This window comes from Furipterus horrens, unplaced genomic scaffold, assembly GCF_987537825.1.
Source record: "Furipterus horrens unplaced genomic scaffold, mFurHor1.1.pri manual_scaffold_11, whole genome shotgun sequence".
NCBI lineage: Eukaryota > Metazoa > Chordata > Mammalia > Chiroptera > Furipteridae > Furipterus > Furipterus horrens.
The window spans coordinates 49,193,506-49,218,368 of NW_028327181.1; the positions used below are offsets into that span (position 1 = coordinate 49,193,506).

At 44.2% G+C, this 24,863-nt stretch overlaps 1 protein-coding gene across 1 annotated transcript in view; it reads right to left on the reverse strand.

Annotated features, from left to right (window-relative positions):
• MYOCD (myocardin) overlaps positions 1-3,043 on the reverse strand; it is an 86,696-nt gene extending 83,653 nt beyond the window's left edge. The window contains exon 1 of the mRNA XM_090290651.1: positions 2,696-3,043. Within this exon, the coding sequence (XP_090146777.1) occupies positions 2,696-2,750 (55 nt within the window). The 5' untranslated portion in view covers positions 2,751-3,043. The remainder of the gene's footprint in view (positions 1-2,695) is intronic.
• Between the last annotated feature and the right edge of the window lie 21,820 nt (positions 3,044-24,863).

Consider the following 24,863-nt stretch of genomic DNA (forward strand, 5'->3'; position numbering starts at 1 on the left):
TAACCAGGACTCAGAAAGAAAGTGACCAACACAGAATCTGGCTGCCTGAAGATTAATAACGGAACAATATCTTTTGATGGCTTACTAAGTGCCAGGCATTTTCCTTAGTGATCTACTTCCATGATCCCACTTAATCCTCACAACAACCCTATGATCATTCTCATTAGTCAAAGGAGGGAAACTGAGGCAGAGAGAATTATGTAGCTTATCTAAGGCTCCAGGTTCTATAACTAATGAGTAGAGGCATCCGCTAAAATCCCAGCTCGTTTTGTTCTAGACCCACACACTCAACCATGAAACCGCGGGGCTGGCCTCTCCGATAAGATGAGCGTATACCATTAAACACGTTCATACATGTACACTTTCCCAGTTTACTGCTCCTGTGGCCTGGTGTCTTACTTACTAACAAGGTCGCTTGAACATAGCTTACAGAAAGCCGGCTGGATGCTGTTGCCATTCTTGTCACCTTCGGAGCTGAAGCAGTTACCTGCTCACTTCCAAACAAGCCCTATCTTACAAGGAGTCTTTTTTGATCAGAGAGCAATTTAGTTTCATTTATTTAAAAATATATATATTTTTAATGAAATACGTTACACCGGGGTCTACCATCAAAGCCAACATTAGCAGTCAAATAGAATTTTATGAGTTTACATTTTGAGTAGCTCATAGAGAAAAGAAGAAACAAAGGAAAAGACAGAGAGGGAGAGAGAGAGAAAAATCAAAACAGAGGAGAAGGCTTCCTAATCCATTGTCAGTCATAAAATAAACCGAGTTCTCTTAGGAAGAGGCAGGCCCCCGTGTAAACCCTCTGCCAGCCAGCTTCCACGTTGGTGCCGTTACAGTTGTAATTACACCCAGAAAGAATAATCACCGTCCTCAATATTACATCTACATAGTTTTATATTCTGCTTGCTTTTCTTCTTTGTCTTTCAAATTATTGGCCATCACAGATGATCGATCTGCTTGGTCTGTTTCCAGGCCCCAGCTTCCCTGTCCATCACAGGTGGAGGAGGGAGCATGCCTGGGTCTGCTTTGATACCATGTTTTCTGACACGACCCTTCCTGTGACACCAGGGCCCGTCCAAGCTTTAAGGAAACAAATAGGCCACAACTGGAATTCTCAGAAGCTCCATGGCCTACTGGGGAGACCCCAGAACCCTACCAGTCCACTGAGACAGGAACTGGGAGCAGAGCAAACTCATCTCCCCTCTGGGCTGCACTTCAGGAAGGAAGGGTTTGTTTGATAAATCTGTCCTCACGATCCTATCCAGTACCTCACCAAATCCTCTGAGAGGCAAACCAGCCCCTCCCCTGCCCCCCACGTGAACTGGCAAGGGCGTCTTTGAAATGAATGTAACTTTTTGCAAAACAAACCTGCATCTTCTTTTCTTCAGAAAGGTGGCAGTGTTGCCTTGCGGTTTTGACGAAATTACAAAGCAGTGGCCAAGACTCCAGCAGATTAACAGACCAACCACCTCACCTCACCATGGGAAGAAGAAGGATGTAACTAACCACCACTGAACCCAATGGCTGGCAGACAGGCCCCAGGGCTCCAGGGCCCTGAGTATAACGGTCGGCCAAGCCCGAGTTTTCATCTTTGCTCCAACAGTACAGAGGCTGAGAAAATCTCCAGTGGAACCACAGATAGCCAAAAGCCAGGAGCATCTGAGGAAATCACAGATAACCCTCATTTTCCAGCATCCACTCTTCTCATTCTTGACACATCCATCATCGCAAGTGAAACACTGAGTGGTCCTCTTTAGAAGGGGGAAGGAACACTTAGCACACTAGGCCAGCATCTCCCGACACCTGCTCCATGGGATGTTCACATCGGAGCTCTCAGAAAAGAATTCATCTTCTAAGTAAAAGCTCTGCCATTTATTGAGTGGCTTCTTACTGCTTTTACAAAACCAGCATTAAACACAGTTACGGAGAAAGAACTTAAGGAGGCCAGGGCCTCTGCGTCTCAGTGTGGAGCCCACAGTCCACACCGCCCACGGGCGCCTGTACCGCCCTTCCTGAGCAGCGCGCCCGTCCCCGTCTTCCACTCACCTTCCCTCAGCGTCCTTTGAAAAGTTTCTCTATGCGCTGCTAACACAGAAATTTGGGGGGAAAGTCTCCATTTATAAATATCAGATGGTTTGGGAAAAAAATATTTGTGGCACTGGACTTTTTTTTTTTCCCTACAGTGATGTCATTTTAAATACTTGTTGTGCTCCAAATTTGCTATTTTTACTTCCCCCCAGTGACTTTTTTGGGAAATACATTGTTTGGATTAGCTACATTTTAAGTGACCCTTGTAATCCGATACACAGCATCAGGTTTATCTTCTCAGCAATTACAACTAATATTATGCAGCTCACAATCTTGAAATCCCTTATTTGTTCATTTCCAAACTTGTTCCTTTTGGATGAACCTCCAAAATTTTTATTCACAGATAGAGAGAAAATAAAATAAAATGCAAGGATTGGCCCTTTCACAAACAAAACCACACTCACCAACTCCAAGTACTTAAAAACGGAAGACATTAAAGGCCCCCAAAGTCCAATAAAATTTCCACTTCCAAAATGTGCTTTTGGGGAACAAGGTTGAAGTAGCCACGGCGGGCTTTGAGACATTTATTGGAAAGCAATGTAGACGTGAGAAGTGCAGAAGAGGAAAGTTTAGGAAGGAATGCTAAATGCCCCAGCCCTACCTGATCTGAACTTGCTCCTAATCAGCAAAGAGTGCTCAGCCCCCAGGAGGGTCATGTTGAGTCTCAGCGAGCCGCTGGTCCCTTGGCCAGACGCCCCCTGCTTTCCACCAGGAACAGGCTCCCGGGAGCCCAGCTGACAGCAGCTAACAACTCAGCATGCATCCAACTCTCCGGGAGCTCCCCTGGGTAGGAGTACAGTGGCAGCCAGTGACCGAAACCAGTGTCCCCAGAAAACTGGTGGCTCCCCCCTCGCTGTGCGGGGCTGATTAACTCTTAGCCGGCAGGACCCTCCTCCTCCTGCGTCTGGCCAGGAGCAGCGGCATCCCAGGCGTTCTTGGCAGATGTCATAGGCTGCTAGCGTTTGCGGAGTATCGCCACCACGCCTTTATGAAGGTCCCAAGTTTGCTATCTGATACTTTTTTACTACTGACAGGAGCTCAGCCAATCAGGAGCCGCGAGCAGGGGCCAGGGACTTGGAGCAGCCAGAGGCGTCTCCTGAGACGGGTCTTAACTCTTTGCAGCGGGCTGAGCGGACGCGGAGGCGCAAGGGTGGGAGGCAGGGCCAGGGTCGGACACTGGCGAGGCGTAGCGTTAGGAAGCCGGCAGCACAGAACGGAGGGCTGCAAAGCGCCTGGGCTCGCAGGTGATGCACATAGAGGGCCTGGGCCTGGGTGCATGAGAGCCGCGGGACTTCCCCCGCCGCCGGCTGCTGCCTGGGAGGCGGACGCGGCGGGAACCTCCTACCCGAGAGGGGACGCGCGCGCCTGCGGGACTCGCTGCGCACCGCGTTTTGCACATAAGCTGGACCACTTGCAGATTAACAAAGTTTCCAACAGACCGAAGTTCCCACATTCTCTCCCCGTTTGAGGGTCACAGGTACTGACTTTATACATCTCTCGGCTCAACTGTCAGACTTGAATACATGTTCGCGGAGAAAACGAAAAGCCTTTCATTTCTCTGGATTGTGCGCTTTCTGGACAACCTGACTCAGTGTCTGCACATCCAGCAGAACACAGTGCTCTCCATCCCGGGGAAGACGCATGAGTTGAATGCCCTTTTGTACTCTCAGTAGGGTGAGATTTGAGGACGGAGTGTGTCTGGAGCAGGGGGCAAGTCAGAGCTGGGCTTGGCTGGGCTTAGCGTGGAAAGGCTCGGGGGCTTTTCCTAGGAGTGAGGACCCCTAAGGGCAAAATCCATTCCAAATCCAAGACCGGATACTGTGCGCATCCGGGCATCCAGAATGTCCTAGATGTTATCAGCTCATCAGTAAATAAAAGACCCTGCTCTCAAGAAGCTGCTTAATAGATGGCAGCACAGAAAGAAAAAAAATATATATGTACGTAAAGTTGGGTTGAATTTATTTGCCATCTTACATGCACATAGACCTCCACGTATTATCTATTATATACATGACTGCTTGTGTCTCAGGAGACCCCTAGACACTTAAAAGATCTGTGGGTGACAGACAAAGCCCTGATACAACAACAACTCATGGTGCAACTTTTAATATCCTGAGTCTGGGCCTCCGACCGAATTCTCTGAGTCTGGAGTCCACTCTTTGGATCCGAGCAGTCACTGGTATAAATAAGGCCTTCTGGGATAGACCCCTAATTCGTGATGTGCCAGGAAGGAGGTGGGGTAAGCCCACCCGTGTTCCCTTTGGGAGTAGTGATGACGTGGCCGTGGAGCCTGTGTAGAGGCTGATGATATGCGCACAAGCATTCCAATGACCCCGCAACATCCCCATATAGACTGTCTTACTGTCTTAGTCCTGCTGTATGTAACAGGCCGAGGGGCTTCAAAGACTGCAAATGAACTATTCTGCAGTTTGGGAGGTCAGAAGTCTGCAATGGGTCTCAACGGGCTGGAATCAAGGGGTTGGCAGAGCTGGTTCCCATCTGGAGGATCTAGAAGAAAGTTGCTTCCAGCTTCTAGAGTCCATCTATGTTTCTGGGCTCGTGGTCCCTCCTCCATCTTCAAAGCCAGCAGCAGTGGTTCAAGTCCTTACCGTGTGGTAAGGCTCTCACTTCTTCCCTTCTACCTCCCTCCTACACATTGAAGGACCCTTGTGATTCTGTTGGGCCCACCTGGATAAACCCTGGTGCACGCTCAGCTGATTAGCAACCTTAATCCCTCCCTTCTGTTACCTTATTCCCCTTTGCCACGTACTTCAGCATCCTCACAGCTTTCTGGGATTAAGATGCAAACATGGGAAGAGGAGGCTCTATTCTGCCTCTGAGACAGCATGACCCCTCTTTCAAGCAGCATGTTCTAGTCCTCAGTCGAGCCCCAGGGTCCTGGTCTTCAATGAAAACAGGCCAAGTGGAGGCAGAGGTGGGTTAAGGTCGGCAGAGGCCCCAGGCACAGAAGAAAATATTAGGCTCCTTAAAAAAAAAAAAAAGAGAGAGAGAGAGAGAGACAGGAAAAATGAAAATACATGGTTTTGCGGGGCCCTTTAGAAGTCAGTGCCCAGGGTGCGTGCCTGGTGCGCCCGCCGTTAAATCCGCCTCTGGATGGGGACACCCAGGAGCCTGAAGGAACTCTGCTGAGCTTGGAGCGGCCTGTGGCAGGGAGGTGCTCTGTGGGGAACAGATGGTGGGACAAGGAATGTTGCTAAATTGTCCGAGTAGAGAAAAAAACTATTCTGAGCAATTTCAAAAACAAAAGAGAGCCAAACAGATTTTTTATCCTAAGGACTGTGGAGTTGAGAAGAAGGCAACTTGGCAGAGAATCGTTTTCTTAGTGAAAGTTGTGATAAAAACAGCTGAAGCCAGCATTGAATGTAAGGGTCTGCATGACCCAGATGAGTTGGACAGGAGTAAATTGTTTTTCCTCTGCTTGCCAGTGTGTGTGTGTGCACGTGTGCTTGTGTGTGTGTGTGTGTGTGTGTGTGTGTGTGTAAGCATAGTTTCTTTTCTCAGTGCATTTGGGAACTGCTGGTAATCATAGCCCTCCTCAGTTTTCCCATCATACTCTGGAGCTGCCCTCTGGGATTTATACCCCCTATGGCATGGAATATCCATGGATATAAATATGCTCATATAGAAGCGCATCCTTCTCCTTCTCCATGCAGGCATTTTTTTGGGAAAAAAAATTTTTTAGTGGGATGTGATGAGGATATCCCCAATAGGAACAGCATGGCCTGCAGTGTGCTGGGAGCAGCGGCCGATGCTGCAGCAGGCAACCAGGCTCTGGCCTACCATCCGATCACCTCGGCCGCGCCTCTCTGCCTGGCTACCCTGTGCCCTGCTCCCCTGAGGTCTACAGTGAGCCGGGATGTGGTGCAGAGGAGACATGGGAGCTTCTCAAATCAGGAGGAGCTTTATTTGAATCAAAGCTACCTCGTGACCTGGAGTGAGTCATTCAAGTCCTGAGAGACACACAGCACCTTCGTGGCAAGTGGAGTTAGGAATGCTCTCCAGAAAAGTTGGAATGTTGAAATGAAATAACACATTTGGAGCACCCAGAACAATCCTTCCTGGTGCATCTGAAGCTCCTCTCTTTACCCTCTTCTCACCTCCCACTGTTCTTCCTGATTTCAAGCAATCCTGACACCTTCCCTTTGTTACAGCTTTCCTTTCCTGTGCCATCAGTTACCTCTGGCAGCCTAAAACAGCACATGCGTTTATTACCTCGCCTTTTCCATGGGTCAGGATTCTGGGCCTGACTTAGCTGGTCCTCTGCTCAGGACCTCACGACACTGCAATCAAGGCGTCGGCTGGGGTTGAGGTCCCAGCAGAGGCTCCGTGTCCTCTTCCAAGCTCACTAGCTGTTGGGAGAACCTGGCTCCTTGCAGCTCTAGAACCCACGCTGGCTTGCTTCCTCAAGGCCATCGGGGGAGTCTGCCTCAGGGAAGTCACTCTTAAAGGGCTCATCTGATTAGTCAGACCCACTCAGGATTACGTCCCTTTTGATTAACTCAAAATCAGGAACCCTAATGATACCTACAAAATCTCTTTACTTCCGCCACAAAACACAACTTAGTCATGACAGCGTCATCTGTCACATTCACCAGCCCATCCCTGGGTATAACTTGTTCAGGGTTCCTTGAGAATTCCGCCTTTCACAGCTGTGAGCCTTGGCCCTCCACCAGATGGGAGTGATTGCATCTGTAAGTGTGTCCTCAGCACAGCTCAGGGTTGTCAGCTTGAACTCTGGCCCCTTATGGGCTTCCTTCTGGGTTAGCATGAGGTCAGCTACTAAGAAAAGAGCAGGCAGCAGTGACAGAGGGACAGACAGCTCCCCTATGCTGGCCTCAGAACCTCCAGTTCTCCCCTTCTTAGCACAAGCCCCTCACCCACCCAAGGTCATTACCGTCTTCTTGAGTCTCACCATCTTCTAGTCCCAAGTGCCTGTTCCTGGTATCGCCTCTTGTCTGTTTTCTCTCTTTCCTTTCACATGTCATGATGAGCGTTTCTTCTCTTTTTTTCTGTCATATGTGCAGGGGAACATTTGTTTCTCTTTCATCCATTCATTGGAAATGTGCTGAGGGATCTTTGCAAGTCACGTTGGCAAGTACCCTGGAAGACACACAGTAAAAAGACAGGTTTGCAAAATCAGATGAGAGGCCCAGAGTTACAGAAAATGTGTGGAGAGGGTGTGTGCAGCAGATTCAGCAGCACACGGCCTGGCTCTAGCTGACTGCAGCCTTTTGGGAGGTACAGCAGACACTCGCCATTCCCTCCAGTTGTCCAGATAAACTGGTAATCCAGGTTATAATGTTCAATATATTGTTTTCAAAAATATGAGCAACTACTCACAATTGTAAAGTAAGTTTTAAAACATAGTATGAGTCAGCCAGGGGCAGATCCAGGTTGTGGGACCTGAGCTTTATACAATATGGGGGCCTTTCACAAAACAAGTGCAGAGTTAGAAATGTGAGGGTTAGTGGAAGTGTGATGCTGATTTAGATTGGTAAATGGAATTACAACGACCTGGGGCATGGACAGTGCATTTCCTTCCTCATAAGATCCTTCGGTCAACTGCCCAGAAATGGGAATGCAGACATGTTTCCTGATTGCATTCTGGCTTCCTCTTCCCACCTGGAATTCACTAGAACTCCAAGCTCCTCCCAGCACCCTCAGTGCCCCTGCAAGCAGCGGAGTGGATGGGTGTTGGGGGGCAGGGTCGGGGTGGGAGAAGAGGGTGAAGCTTAAGCCTCTTTGACTTCACAGTAAATCCATGTCTGGGGCTAAGAAAACATGCGTGCACACAGAGGGACGCTCATACAGCTCCATTTTGCAGCCCCTGCTGTGAAGTCTGGGCTCTGGCCTCTGAGAGGTTTCATCTGGACTCCAGGAGGGAGGGTGAACTCTGTATTCTCAGGTTACCTGTTTAAGGAATTACCTGGGTAAGGAATGCAGTCTCAGCCTATCAGTTTGTTTCCATTCCAGAAATGTTTATTAGCCACAGAAGGTGTTCTAGCAGTGCAGAGTTTACAAAGATAAAGAAGACACAATCCTGGACCTCAAGGGGCTACAAATAAAGTGACAGGCACCCACAAACTCCTAGCAAACCAGGCATCCGCTGCTATTATTACACTAGGAATGCAATGAAGCATCACAGGGAACTAGTGGGAGCCACACTAATACAACCTGTTTTTGTTTTGTTTTTTAAGTGACAATGAATATAAAAGACTTTTGCCTAATTTAAACAAAGACTTAAATTAAACAAATGTAAAGAAACTAGTTTCAGTTGAAAGTATCCATACAGCTCTCCTTCCCCTGACTGCCATCAACGCCTCTCTCCTTTTCCTCCTGTTCTTTCTTTATTTATTTATTTTTAGGGAAAGGGGAAGGGAGGGAGAAAGAGAGGGATAGAAACATCAATGTGTGGCTGCCTCTCGTGTGCCCCCAACTGGGGACCTGGCCCACAATCCAGGCATGTGCCCTGACTGGGAATCAAACCGGCGACCCTTTGGTTCACAATCCGGTGCTCAATCCACTGAGCCACACCAGCCAGGGCTCCTCCTCTCTTTGAATGGCCCTGTTCTCCCTCCTTCTCAAGAAAAGAGAATATGACTTGATACTTCCAATTTAAAGCCATCGGGATAGGCCACATGTGCCAGAGGGCAGGGTCACTGTGTTAACATGTCATGCATTCACGTATTGCCTCTTCTGCTTCTTCCTGTGTCTTTCTGCCATTGCAGTGGGGAGGAGCAAAGATCAGAAATGAGGAATGTGCACTCTGACAGGTTTGACTCAATCATCCCAGGTGTCCAAGCTCCATTCCTGCCTTTCTCTGTCTAGAGATTTCCTGCTTATACTTCAAAACCCAGCTCAGACTTCACCTTATTCAGAAAACCTTTCTTGACAGCCCCAGGCAGAGTTCATCACACTCCCCTTGCTTTCCCACCAAAAGCATCCTGTAGGTTCTCCCATAACTGCCTTTGTCGAGGGGTGTTATTAATGACTTTTGTTTTTATCCTCACCGAGGACATGCTTATTGATTTTAGATAGAGGGGAAGGAAAGGAAACATTGATATAAGAGAGAAACATTGATCAATTACCTCTTGTATGTGTCCCGACTAGGGACTGAACCCACAACCCAGGCATGTGCCCTGACCAGGAATCAAACCTGCAACCCTTTGGCTTATGGAACAATGCTCCAACAAACTGAGCCACCCCGGCCAGGGCTCAATGACTTCTTAACATGAAAATCCTTCCAGTAGTTTATAGGCTACTAGGAGACAGACATATTGTTTTCATCTATGTCTATAGCTCATTATCTACTTTTTCTTTGAATTCTGTTTTGCTAAATTTTTGTATTACTCATCATATAATAAGCTGCCCTTTGACATAACTTGTGTTCAGATTATTAAATATCAAAAACTGTTTCTTGTTTTTGACCTTTTCTTCTGCAGATAAACTTTTTGAGGGCTTTGGCTATGTCTTACATTCTTTATATTTACCCAGGCATCTTACACGTGGTTTCCAAAGACTAAATGCAACAGGGGTTGTTGGATGGTGCCTGGGGTGTACAGACTGGTTTGTGCAGATTCACTCCGTTCAGGGCCTGATACAACATTATACACTTTCCAGAAATGATGATGAAACCACTTGTGGTTCATAAAATGTGAGCTGATGTGGGAGTTTGCTTTCTCTTCCAAACCTGTGTGTGGGTGAGTGTGTGTGTGTGTGTGTGTCCGTGTGCACGCGCGCGCGCGCAACTGGTTACATTCTGTTTCCTAACTCCTCCCTTCGCTCAGCATGCCTGCCATCTCCCCCGCTCCCCAGAAAACAGAATGGAGGCCCATAAATCCCTGACCTGCTTCAGGTGACCTTACAAATCATGCGTGTCTTGTCTCATTAACCCTGCACGCCTATTATGGCTAAGGAATGGTGAAGCGCTACCCCAGCGTGCGGTGGGGGCGGGCGTGGGGGAGGGCCACCGCGACTACTTAGCGGACCACAGTTGCTCAACAGCTTTCCAAACGGCCTCCTCACCTCACTGCCCGTCTATAGGGCTATGAGTCAGAGAGGAGAGCTTTCAGGTCTGGGGAGAGCATTTCTCTCTCTCTGAAAGCAACCTGGCCCTCTCAGGTAATTAGAACAGCTTAGCGAAAACTGACTTCTGCCTATTAAAATTAGTACAGTCCATGTGAGAAGGTCTGAAAGGGGAGCATTCCAAGCACTATTAAAACCAGCTATGATAACAATAAAGAAAATGCATGGTGGGGGCTTGTTACCGAGCAATACGCTCAGCGCTCTCTGGAACCCAGTGTGCAGCAAAAGCTGACTTAAAAAAATCATTCGGTTTAGCCAATGGCCAAGGGCCGTTCAGATCCACGGAATGCTTCTGCAGCAAAATTCCTTTTTATGAATATGATTTGAAGGGCTCTGCCAGTTTTATAAGAATTGACCCAGCACCTCTCAGACTTAAACCCACATGCTATCCAGGGAGGGTCTGCGAGCTTTGGGACGCCTCTTCTCATGAGATTTGTTTCTATTGAGACTTTTTAGACCACTTTTGGGTTCTCAGCAACATCGAGAGGAGGGCACGGGGAGCTCCCATATAACCCGTGACCCCACAGGTGCAGGCCCCCATTGCCAACGTCTCACCAGAGAGGGGGTCTATTACAGCTGACGCGCCTATGCTGACATGCCATACTCACACCAAGTCCACGGTTTCCACCAGGGCTCACTCTTGGCGGTGAACTTCCTGTGGCTTTGGATAAGTGTATAATGACATGGGTCCATCATTAGAGTGTCACACAGAATCCTGTCACCATCCTCAAAATCCTCCGTGCTCCCCTGACTCACCCCCCACCCCCAGAAGATTTTCTTGTTTTACACGTGCACTGTGTTTGTGCTTCTCTCCTTTTAACTTTGAAGCCCTGCTGTGCCTAGTTTCCTTTGTGATCTTCAGAGCAATTATTTGAGACACTCTTTGACAGCCAAAGTATCTGATGCAGGAGAGATCACTGACTCATGGGAAATTGTCCCTCTAGGTAGAGGGGAGACCAGGTCTCGGGTCTCAACATTTCCGGGTGACTATTCTGTGCACCAGCTCATGCAGCCTCTCGTTTGACAGGTGACTCAGAGCCTGCTCAGGTTTCCCTCTCTGGGTACACACCGTCTTCCACTGGTGGGTTTTTTTTTTTGTTTTTTTTTTGTTTTAATTCCCCTCAGGTGGTCAGTACTCATGTCAGGGAAAATTTAAACATCGCTACATTGCTTCCTGGCGCATGCAATATTTTTTTACAGTACATTGCCAACTTTTGTTTTTCTTTCGGAAAATTCTTTATTACAAACTGAACTTGGTACTGACCCATGCCATTAAAAAAAAAAAAAAAAAAAAAAAAGGAACCCCAAGAACTGGGATTGTGTTACATTGTCATTTAAAGCTAAAGAATGGTAGCTGCGTATCTAAAACCTTCAAGACATGAAACTGGGGTACCTTCCAGTGTGTTTGAGAGGAAATTTACTAAACATGACCAGAGGAGAACCCTCAACGATCCAATAAAATGTACATGTCAGCAGATGGGTTAGGTTTGGAAAGAAGTTAATGGAACATGAAGCTATTGCTGGCATAGTCCTTCCTCTCGTGGGCAGAGGCAGCAGTAGCACCATGGCTGGCTGTGCAGGGGTGTGGGTTCTGGAGCCAGATGCCCCACCTTCTGTTACCTGTGTGACCCTGGGCAAGTTACTTAACTGCTCTGTTCTTTGTGGCCCTGTATCCTCAACTGTAAGGTGAAGGTACCTCATTCATAAAGTTCTAAAGAAGATTCAGTGAGTCAATAAATCCATGGGAAGCCCTCCAGACACAGCCTGGTGCCTGGGAAGCTCCCATCGAAGGAGCTACGTGGTGATGGCTGTCATGGTGGTTGCTGGTGATGGCAGTGATGACGATCATGTGTGTCCCTCGACCGACTCATTTACAGGCAGCGCTAAAGTGCAGGGAGCACCTTGTATATTTTAAAGTGCTCTACAAATGCTACATATTAGAGTCCTTCTGGAAATGACTCTTCTGTGGTGGAAACAGCCAGGGCAATTCCAAAGCAGGTGTGAGAAAAAAGTCAATGTGTTTTAAACAGCCTCCAGGTACCTCAGACCTGGTTGTCCTGTGTGAAGTCGGTGCCTTGAGAATAGATGCAGAACTGCAGGAGGGGCAACACACCAGGGACACCGCAGTCAGACCCCTGAGATGCAGGTTTGGCTTGGTGGGCACCTGACTTTTTTCTAAAGATCCCACTGGAATTATAAATGTGGAATGACCCATACTTAAGTGAACCATAATGGTAAAAATAGTGATATTTGGTTTAGAGATATTTAGACTTTGGAAGTTTTGTTTTTGCCTGATTTGAAAAGATACAACCCTGTAAACTATTATCTACTCAGGCAGAACTTTGTGAAGTTAGAACTAATAATTCTGAAGGTTTCGTGCCCTCTTTTCTTTTTCTTTTTTTTCTTTTTTTGTTTGTTTTTGCTATGTGGAGTTTGATGATTGGTGATCTTGAAGACAGATAATAGAGCCAAGTGTTTTGATGTATCGTCAAAAAAATTTCAGGACTTCCAGCCAAAATGGAGGCATAGACAGACATGCTGTGTCTCCCTCCACAACTAAGATGAATGCAACTATCTCAAAACTAGAAACAGCCAGAAGTTCTAGAACATCAGACTGCATGGAAGTCCAACAAACAAAGATATAAAGAAGAAATACTTATTCAAATAGGTAGGAGGGGTGGAGAGGATGCGTTGTGGTGGTGGCAGCAGCAGTGGCAGCAGCAGGGCAGCAGAAAGCACAGTTACATGTTTCAAAAAGTCAGGAGGGACACCTGGGGAGTGTTCCCAGCTTCTCATGACACCACGCAGCTCACAGTTCCAACACCAGAGAAAATCAAGCTTCGTTGCTTCTGACTGTGAAAACCAGTGGGGGTTGGGGCAGAGGCAGAAATTGCTGGTCTCTCAGCAGAGTCCCCTTGTTTAAAGGGACCCCACAGACCTAGAACATCCACAGACCCACCCACTCTGGGAACGATGGCCAGGGCAGCAGCTAGAGAGGCACCAGTCCCATACGGAAGTGGGAGAAGTGCCTGGAAAAGGGACGAGTGCTGGGCAAGGAGCATTGTTCCCTCTCAGACCCCTCCCCCACATACAGCACCACAATGTGGTGAAACAGGTCGCCCTCTACTGACAAATACCTAAGGTTCTGCCCCTTACAACGGGAGCGACAGCTCTACCTAAGACACAGAGGCAAACAAACACAGGAGCCTGTCAGAATGAGGAGACAGAGAAGTATAGCCCAAAAGAGGGAACGGATCAAGATTCCAGTGGAAGAACTAAGTGATAAGGAGATAGCCAACCTCACAGATGAGGAGATAGACAACTTAACACATGAAGAATTCAAAACACTGGTGATAAAGATGCTCACAGGCTTGACAGATATGCTTGAGTATGGCGAACGCATAGGGAAATGAAGGCTATGTTAAGTGAAATGAAGGAAAATCCACACAAAACCAATAGTGAAGGGAAGAAAACTGGTGTTCAAATCAATGATTTGGAATATAAGGAAGAAAAAAACAGTCAACCAGTACAGAATGAGGAAACAAGAATTGAAAAAAATGAGTAGAGACTTGGGAACCTCTGGGAAAACTTTAAACATGCTAACATCTGAATCATGGGGGTGCCAGGAGGAGGATAAAAAGAGCAAGAAATTGAAAACTTATGTGAAAAATTAATGGAGGAAAACTTCCCAGTTTTTGCAAAGGAAATAGACATACAAGTCCAGGAAGCATGGAGAGTCCCAGGCAAGCTGGACCCAGAGGGGACCATACCAAGACACATCATGATTAAAATGCCAAAGATAAAAGATAAAGAGAGAATCCCAAAAGCAGCAAGAGAGAAGCGAAGAGTTGCCTACAAAGGGGTGCCTATAAGACTATCAGCTAATTTCTCAAAAGACACTTTGCAGGCAAGAAGGGATTGGTATGCAGTATTCAATGTGATAGAAAGCAAGGACTTACAGCCGAGATTACTCTATCCAGCAAAGCTATCATTTTGAATGGAAGGGCAGATAAAGTGTTTCCCAGACAAGGTGAAGCTAAAAGAGTTCATCATCACCAAGCCATTATTATATGAAATGTCAAAGGGACTTACTTAAGAAAAAGAGGATCAAAACTATGAACACTAAAATGACAACAAACTCACAACTATCAACAACTGAATCTAAAAAATAAAAACAAAATCCAACTAAGCAAACCAGAATAGGAACAGAATCAGAGGTATGGGGATCATTTGGAGGATTATCAGCTGGGAGGGGGAAGGGGGAGAAATAGGGAAATGGTGCAGGGATTAAGAAGCATTATTGGTTGGTACAAAATAGACAGGAGAAAGTTAAGAATAATATAGGAAAGGGTGAAGCCAAAGAACTTATATGAATGACCCATGGACATGAACTAAGGGGCATGGGATTGCTGGAGGGAAGGAGGGTACTGGGCAGAGAGGAGCAAAGGGGGAAAAATTGGAACTACTGTAACAACATAATCAATAAAATATACTTAAAAAATTTCATGGATCTGGGCTGCAGCATACATATTAATGTGTCTGTATTTGTACATACATCCATGCTACAACTACATTAGCTGATATTAAGTGAATGCTTACTCTAGGCTAGGAATCTGTATGGTTTCATTATCTCATGTAATACTCACAATAGCCGTAGGAAGTAGGTACAATTTTGTTCCCATCTTACAGATATGGAACTGTAAGAAAAAGTGCCATCCTTGGATCAAGGGCTCTGCCCCAGATGCCACCTCTCAGGAACCTCCTGTGCCCTGGAGTGCCTCCCTTGAGATTGTCTGTTTTCTTGTGGTACCTGGGAACTGTGGAGGCCAGCCTTGCCATCTGGGCTAGGTGCTCTGAACCCAAGTCAGATAGTGTGTTTCTCACTTTTGGTTGTTACCTAACCCTCCAGCCTATGGTGGGGTTGACCAGATGCCCGAAGAAGCTCCAGAAGTGGAGCCTAACAGGATTCCCTAGAGACTCATGACCAGCTCTGGTTCTGGGAGGGCAGCATCGGGAGTGGATAGCTTCCTCTGACAGGTGTGTTATTGAGCTGCCAGAATTGTGCTTACAGTCAGATTTATATAGGCAGGAGTCTTGCAAAAAATATTGTCCAAAGCTACTGCTCTAAGCAGCCATCTTTAGAGAGGTAGTGCAATTTGATCGAGATTCTCCAGCTGGTAAGTGGCAGAACTGTTACCTGACCTCATGTGTGTGTGAAGTGCTCACATAACTGCTTTTTATTTTAAAAGATATTAGGAGTTGTTCTCCTTACATATACATTTTGCAAAATTATCAATCCTCTCAACAATATTTATTAAGTCATTTTTGTGCAGAATGATCAAACAACTCTTCCATAATTTCATTTGGTCTGTGACCACCTTCCATGCTAGGCCCACCTTAGACAAGAATATGAATTTAATAATCTACCCAGGCTTACTTATGGGACATTGGAACCTCCCAGGATTGAAGGAATGGCTTGGGATTGGTATTATGACACCAGCCTTTAAGCCACTCATCAGTGGTGTAGGCTGACCCTTGAAGAGACGTCGGTGGGTTTTTAGAAATAGCCTTCAACTCTTTAGTTGGAAATGGCACCCTGTGTGGGAATGCAGCACAAGCATTTCTGATGTCGGACAAAAGTAGCACCGAAGAGAGAGAGAGAGAGAGTGAAAGACAACAACAATCTACATTCATGGCTGTGGAATTTAAAAATTACTGACGTTATTTGTTTCTTAAAGATTATAACTCACTTCAACACCGCAAAGAATAAAACCCCTTTAATCAGATAACAAGCACAGAGTGTTCTTTATGATAATGCCAACAATAAAACTAGGAGACTTTACTCTTTGTTATTCATCAGGTTGACTGGACAAATCAGTTTTCTACATGCAAGGCTTGAAAAACTCCTGATTTTCTCTTTCCTTCTTATAAATGAAAACAGCAGAGATGATAAGTTCATCTCGATGCGCTTGGCCCTGTAAAAGCAACACTGGTTGGCAGTGGGGCAGGGAGGTTCCAGAGGTGGCAGCTTCGATGTTCTTATTTTCCATTAGGTTTGTAGAAGAAAAATGTTAAGCTCATGACAATGACAGAACTTTTTCCCAATGTATATCTTAGATTTGTGCATTTTTCTATATCTTCAGCCAGCATGCTAGACCACAGCAACATGCATGTCTTCCTTAGTTGGTGTAATAACCTCCTAGGTATTTTCCAACTTTCACTCTTGCCCCTCTAAAATCCATTTCCTACACAGAAGCCAGGTTGACTCTTTCTTCCTTTCTTTTTTTTTCATTGCTTTTTGTAGAGGAAGGGGGAGAGAGAGAGACATCAATTGGTTGCCTCCCGTGTGCATCTGGACCAGGGACTATATGTGCCCCACCTGGTGGTCAAACCCGCGGCCAACGTATGTGCTCTGCCCAGGAATCAAACCACAACCTTTTGGTTATAGGATGATGCTCCAACCAACTGAGTCACACAGGCCAGGACTAGATTAGCTCTTTTAACATGAGTTAGTTTAAAGTACTCCCTTGCTCAAAACTGTCAAGTGGCTCACCAATGCCCTCAGAATTAAACCAAACATCTTATCATGGCTGCTCTGAATATTTCTGACAGTTTCTTTTTTTCCCTCCTCCTTCCTCTGTCCTACCCTTCACTTGGGGGTGGTGATGTGGGAGGTGATGGGAGAGTGGCCACTGTGGTCAGCCAATGGGGAGCTCTAGTGCGGATTAGTGAGATTTGGAAGCGTGAGGCCAGGGCATTTGTTTCCCAGGGCCCCCTGACTCTAGCCGCATCCCCTCTGAAGGCACAGCCCCCACCAGACAGTCTTCCCCATTCAGCTCCCTCCCTGTGGCCCCTGGTGACTACTCCACCCTCTCCCTCTCTGCAACACCAGGAGCAATCAGGGCGTCCCGCTGTTTCTAGCCGTGGGGGTGTGATACTGTGCTTTGTGGTTTTCCTACCCTACCCCCATCTTCGTAAATGTTGCTCATAATGAAACTTCAATTTGCCCAATTTTCACGTGCTGCCTGCTCCTTGCTGCACTTCAAGTTCCCCAAGCCTGGCTGCTGCCTACCCCAGGGTCCCCTTGTTTACTGTCCTCCCCTCACACGGACCCCTCCTTTCCACACACACCCCACGCTCAGCTCCTTGCTGTCCTCTCTGCCTTAGTCCGGACCCCTGCACACCTGGACCCCATTCACGTAAGCAGCAGCTGCACAGAAAAGCCGTCTCTGACATTCCTGCCTTAGACAGCCCACTCCTCCAAACAGTTATTATCAATTCCTATGTTTTGTTTTCTTCAAGTCCCTTATCATGAATAGAATTGATCTCATTTAGTCATCTACTTGTCCTTTTTTTTTACCCCCTCTACAATTGCAATGTGAGCTGGGATCTTGCCTCTCCTGTGTTCCTCTTTAACCCCAGTGCCTGGAACTATGCCTAGAACATACTAGATGCTCAATAAGTGATTGCTGAGAGTTCATCCAAGGAGTCAGTTGGACCATTTCATTGTGCAGGTGAGGAAGCTGAGGCCTGTGGAAATGCACCTTGTCTAGGTCCTCACATCGGGACCTGAACCAAGAGTTCTGTGACCCAAGGCTGCCTCTTCCAGTTTTCAAATTTCTATCTCATTTGTATCATGTAATTTTATTTTATTTTTGGTAGAAAGGAGCCTTTTTTCTTTCTGGTCTATTTCCTGGATACGTACTTTTAATATGAGTGATTTATTCAAAACCATGGATTTTTCTAACCTGCATTTGCCCCAAGATCTCTTTATTCTCTCTTCCTCTTTTGTTCATGTATCTTACTTCCCCTGCAGCTGGGAACCACTGACTAAGGGTAATGTTAGCATAATGACTTGGAAAAAACCATACTAGCCTTGGAGAGAAATTGGGGAAATCAAGACCTGAGAGATCTTTGAGAAAGTCAGGACATCTGTACTACAAAATAGTAATAATAATTAAGTAAAATAATAATTCAGTTGCCACACTTAATTGATGAATACTCATTCTGGACCAAACACAGTATGAGGCACTTTACATGCAATTCATATGAAGTCTCATATGTTCATCATGACAGTTCTGTGATCTATGTGTCTTCCTCTTACCTGAACTTCCAGGCAGTTAGGAGACTGCCTGAGGCTACAGGAAAGGTGGGATGGGTTCTGGCACAGGCCTCACTCCCCTTAATCCAGTACAACCCTTTCAAATCCAAGGCAATTCCTGTAGGTGAGGGCCGGGAGCTGCAGGTTTTCCAGCTTCCAAAGTGAGGAGTGGCACGGAATTAAGACCCCGATCAGGAGATCAGCCAGAGTTTGAAAAACTGGACATGCATGAAGGAATGAAATTCAGGGAACAGAGAGCATGAAAGAGCCAATCGAAAGTGAAGGGCAGGCACTAGGTCTTGAGCACGGGAGTCAGAGACTCGGGTCAAAGCTTGTCGTAAGGATGGTGCTTTCTGGCCCTTTGGTGCTCTGGCACCTTCCCTGTGCCTTTAAGAGTGTTCTTTGGAAAGGACGTGGAAAAAAAACCCAATATTCAAGGAGAGTTTTTCTCTCTGACTCAGTGATAAGAGGAGATGTGGGCAGGACCCTTGATAGGGTAAAGATAAGTTGTACCTGAAACATGGTGACTAGCTTTTGAGGCCTAATAAAGCAGCAACACAGAACAGAGTTAGAGAAAAGTGTTCAGGAGTTCAGAGAATCTGGCAAAAACAGAAGAGACCAACCGGAGGGCTGGGTGGTCTTTGGTTGCCAAAGAGACTTCAGACCATCAAGTGTCCATTCTTACTTGCAGCCCAAGGTTCAGGACTAAAGGTATCCCCTTGATGGAAGCCACCTGCCAATGCCCATTCTGCCCAGGAAGAGCCTTTCTATTTCAGAAAAGGAATTCATGGCCAAAAAGAATGACTTGGCTGGTCTATCAAGGTGACCAAAGGCAGATAGAGGCAGTCTCTAGCCATGAAATATTAATCCCTATGCATCAAGCACCCCAAAGAAATTTCTTCATTTATTACCCTGCAAGGGCTGTTGTGCAATTGACACTAACAAAAAATACTTCTGCACTTTACTAAGTCTACTTTTGAGCTGCCCAATGTTTTCATCATAATATTTATTTCTGGGTAAATAGGCTAAATTCTCTGATTCTGATACAAAACAGAAAGATCAGAGAATGAAAATAAATAGATGACATGGCTGTTTAAAGATCATGTAAAATGTTTTCTAGCAGCATAAATATTTGATTGTAAAACTTTCAATATGTTGTGTCTATTAACTAGTATTGTACAATATTTAAATAATTCAGCCAGCTGAAGTGGGCCAGCGTCATACGGGAGGACAGCGTGAAGGTCCAGCCTGACGAGGTGCCAACGTGCAGCCAAAACACAGCCCTGAGGCTGGCCCCAGGCCCTATTCATCCCAGCTGGGGCTCCACGGTCAGGGCTGAGCCACAGACAAGAACAGAGGGCGAGATGGAACACGGAGGGACATTTAAATTTCCCTGTCACTTCCCATTGCTCATTCAGCTTGCACAGAAGCTTTTCCTTATCTTTGATACGTGGACCTTTAGATATTCAACTCAGTCAGTGATTCTTTGATTTTTGTGCTTGGAGGTGGGGGAGTGGACTGATGTTTCTGGAATACCATCCAGGACTTATGTGGAATCACTTTGAAATTCCATCCACCCTATTAATATTCTTGACTCTCTATATGTATAATCTGCCAAAAGCGTTAGTGTTATAAGAGGATTAAGTTAGGAGAGCTTCTAGCCATTTGAATGTAGGCAATTCTCTGAATATCTCTGGGCCTCAGTTTCATCATCTGTAAAACGGGACCAACATGTTTCCTGGCTATTATACTGGGTGGTTGTGAGGAACAAAATGAAAACAAGATAGAATAATCAGAAATGTGAAAGTCCTATAAAAGATGGTTCAAAGATATGGAAGCAGCCCAAGTGCCCATCAGTAGATGAGTGCATAAAAAACTATGATACATTTAAACAGTGGAATACTAGTCAGCCATAAAAAAGAAGAAAATGTTATGCTCTGTGACAGTATGGATGGAACAGGAGAGCATTATGCTAAGTGAGATAAGCCAGTCAGAGAAAAACAAATACCATGTGATTTCATTCATACGTGGAATCTAATGAACAAACTGAACTAACAAGCAAAATAGAGACAGACTCATAGATGGAGAACAGATGACAGCTAGTGGGGGGCAGGTGAGGGGGTGAATGGATTGAGCAAAAAGAAAAAGAACTCATGGACATAGGCAACAGTGTGGTGATTTTGTGGGGTGGGAGGTAAAAGGAGACTAAATGGTAATGGGAAAAAATACAATAAAATTTTTTTTAAAAGACGGTTCAAATTGAAGGGAGCATTGCATATACCTCAGAGTGTACCCCACTTTGTATGTGCCCCAGTGTCTAACACCGAGCCTGGCACATTGTAAATCTCTCACAGGCTTCTTGATTGAATGAATGAGACCCTTTGGCAGGCAAAGTGTTTCTCTCCTTATTCAGTTCTCCAAGGAGGCAAAGAGGATGAACTTCCAGGAGTCAGGAGCCCCCACTAATCAAAACCACAGCAGGCCCTCAGCATTCTCCAGGGCTATATCCCGCAGTCTCAAGAATCCTCAGCTTCTCAGATAATGGAGAGGAGAAGGGCAAAGCTACGCTGAGGTGCAGAAATACAGGCTGGCAGGTTGTGCTCCTTCCTGGCTTGGGGAGTCTTTCACCCAGCAACACCCCGAGGGATGGGATTCTTAGGAAAATGGCAAATTTTTAGACATCATGGATTCTAGGGTAAAAACCAAAAATCTTAAATGAACAAATGACAAAGATCTGCAGATTTGTTGTTCTAAATAATTGGGAAGAAAGTAATTTTATAAAGCGGTGTTAATAGTATGTTAATTACAGTCCTCTGTGCTCGTTTCTTTCACTGGGAGAGTGGTGGAGACAGCTCTCGGTCACATGTACATAGCAGGATTGCTTCATCCCGCGGCTTTTGAACGTTTTCCCTATTTTGTGAGGTAGTGAAAAGGCATTCACATTAAGAGGTTGATATCTAATTAGTTTTAACTGGCCGCATATTCTCTGTGTCTGAACTTAGAACTGACTTTATCACACCATTACACCCTTATTTCACTTATCTCCTCACTCACTGAATATTTAAAGTGCCTACTATGTGCAAAAGAGAAAAACTATGTGAGGTGAAGTATGAGACATTATTTTATACCTTAAAGGCCTTACCATCCTTTTAGTGGGGTCGGGGAATGGTGAGGGTGGGGAGGCAAAGCCATATGTGCAGCAGAGTATACGAGGGAGAACCCAAAAACCAGAAATTTATTTATAAAAGTTTGTGTATTTATTCTTATGTGTTTTAATTTCAGGCACCTTCAAAGTACTCTCCATTGCGTGCAATACATCTATTGAGACATGTTTTCTGCTGCTCACAACAGTTTTTGAACTCATTGCTTTTGATGCCTTTTAGTGCTTCTGCCATTTTTTGTCTTATCTTTTCCACATCAGCAAACATTTCCCTTGGAGGACTTTTTTCATCTGTGGAAACAAAAAAGTGATTTGGGGTAAGATCAGGTGAATTGAAGGATGGGGCAGAGGGTCATGCCATTTTTGGTCAAAAACTGCTCAACACTCGACACAGTGTGGGCAAGTACACTTGTAAATCACCATCATGAAATGGGCAAATGCTTTGAAAGAGTCTTCAAAAAAAATTCACTGAAGCCAAATGCAGCCTCTCACAACAAAGCCAGTTGGTGCACTGATACAGATGGGTTCCTAGAACACTCATCTACTCGGGGAAGCCTGTACCTCAAGGGTCCCACCCTCCAGAAGATAGTTCTGGATTTTGGAGGTTCCCCCTTGTAAACTAGAATGTAATTGCCTTATCAGTATTTGTATTGTTTGGTGATACTATCTGTACAGTGTTGAGCAGATGGTAGGCCATCAGGAAACATTTATTGAATAATAAATGAATGAATGTATGAAATACCTACTATAGTTATTGATCCTAAGATGGACATTTTTCCATCTTTTACTATCACCCAAAAAGTAATACACCTTAAAAATCAATGGAATGTCACGTTGTAATTGGCAGTTTTTTTTTTCTTTCTTAGTAGTGCATAAAAGAATGCTTTATCTTATTCAACACTCAAATTTGGTAGCATATGATAAATAATGACACACAGGAGTATTTATTTAAGTATAAGAATATGGCAGCTAATTCCTTGGACATCAGAAGAAGAAGGTTTGCTGGGTGTTTTTGTTTTTGTTTTAACCAAGCTAGACTACACTTAAGGAGGAGAAAGGAAGATATTTTGGGGTCTGAGGGTAGGAGCAGAAGGTCAACAGTGAACATGGAAATAAACAGGTGGAAGGAAGTTTCAAGTGTGAACAAAAACACAGAGACAGAAGTGATTAAAACATATTCCAGGGTTATTGAAAAGGTAGATATTCCTGCAGTGCCAAGGTCACATTGAGAGGAAACCAGCAGAAGCATATAAATATAGGTAGGATTGACGTGGATTTCAGAGGCTTTGACTAACAAGCTGGGAAGTTCGGATTTCACGTTGTATATAAATTTTAAGCCCAAGGGTTCCAGACTAAAAATAGTGTTCTAAGAGGTTTAATCTGGGCAGGGTGGATTGAAGTGAGTAAAACTGAAGACAGAGAAAGCAGTTAGGGGATTACCTTTGTAATCTAGCAGAAATATAGTGAGAGACTGTACTAGGATTGCAGAAATGAGAATGGAGAGCAAAGGTGGGATGTGAGAAAAATTTCAGTGAATTGGTCAATGATGCTTCTTAAGTCTTACATAACTACCATTTAGTTAACCCTTCCTATGTGCCAGGCAGCACTGCACTTACTTTTAAGCATCATCTCGCTTTATATTCAATAGGACTTATTCTTATTATTTTTTCCATTTTATAGCTGAGGAAACAGTAATAGGTACATAAACTTGTGTCATTAAACACTTCTTGCTTTGAATTCTTCTTTGTTTAATGTTAGTATTAGTATCCCTGCATTACTTTGTTTGTACATAAGTTTATTTTAATTTTTATGTTATTTTGTTTAGGTATTTATCTAATGAAAAACACAATTTGGATTTTCAATCTGATTCAGTTCTGCAGTCTCCAAATAGGAGAATTAATGTTAATCCATTAACATTTATTGTGGTAAATTATTTGGTTAGTATTATTTCTCTCATCTTGCTTTGTCTTCTGATTTTCTATATTCCATAGTTCTTTTCTCTTTCTATTTTTCTTTCCTATAGTAATTTTCAAATTCTATATCTTACTTTTTTTAGTCTTTTAATATTACCTTATCTCTTTTAAAACAAGTTGAACCTATATTTTTTCTATTCATGCTGTGATCCTTCATTTATGTGTTCCTTCTGTTAGGAACAAGATTCCCCTTCTCCTCACCTTGACATTCTCCAGGACTTAGTTAATTGGCATGCTTTCTGGGAAACCTTCTCTAATTCTTTCTTTCAAATGAGAGTATAATTTAATCTCTGTAGTCTCCCCTTTCTATTTTTTTTTTTTAATGATCAAGAATATTAAATCCAGGTAATTTAATAATCGACTTAAATAATTTATTTTTTCACTATACAGTACTTTTACAAGAATTATTCTTACATTTGCATTCAGTTTCAAAATCATTTTAACCAAAACTTCACTATAGTCAAAATATTACTGTTTTAATTCCTCACCACCATTTATTTGTACTCTGCCTTCTTCAATCTTGCATTATCTTCTTTTATTTTATTTACTTGAATTACCTATTTCAATTTTATTTACTTGTTTTTGTGAAATCAGTTTCTCTGGTCTTTATTACAGGAATAGGTGTACTGGTATAGTTTTAAAGTCTGCATGTTGAATAACATTTCTCTTTGTTGCAATATTTTCTCATTTAAAATCTATAGATTTGTCTTTTGACTTTTAGTGTTGCAAAGGAGAAGTTTGATGTAAAACTGACTTTTTATTTTATGGGTAACTTTTTTAAAAAATCTTTGGATGATAAAGGGATTTCCCAACCCCCCAATACTTGAATTAAAAAAAAAAATGCAAACAGGATATGTCTTGATTCATTCATTTAATGGACGTCATACATGGTGAAAATACTCATGACATTTTTCAGTTCAGAAATAATTTTACTTTAATACCTTCATTTTGAATCTTTGACTGTACTGCTCTCTTTCTACAAAATTCTGTTCTACAAAATATTAGACTTTCTGGATCGTTCCTCCTGTGTTTCTCATCTCTTAACTCTTCATTATTTTAATCTCTTGTACTCCTGGTTATGGGGAAACTTCTTGAATTTGTACTATAATAAAATTATCTAGTTTTTATACAGATTTCTTTTTTGCTATGTACTACACTTACTGCATTTTAAAATGTATCTGTCATTTTAAAAATCACCAATAAGTATTTTCATGTCAGGTTGCTTTCTTTTCAGAAGAAGCTTCATAAATTTAAAATCCTACTGAAGAACATTAAAAATACATATTAGAAATCAGGTTGCCAGGATTGTTTCCATAACTGTCACTGAAATAGGGATATCTACTTTGATTTACCAGATCAGTTTCATTTTTGAAGATTGTTGACTATTTTCACATTTCTACTGCTTTTTCCCCAGGATCACTCTTACAGA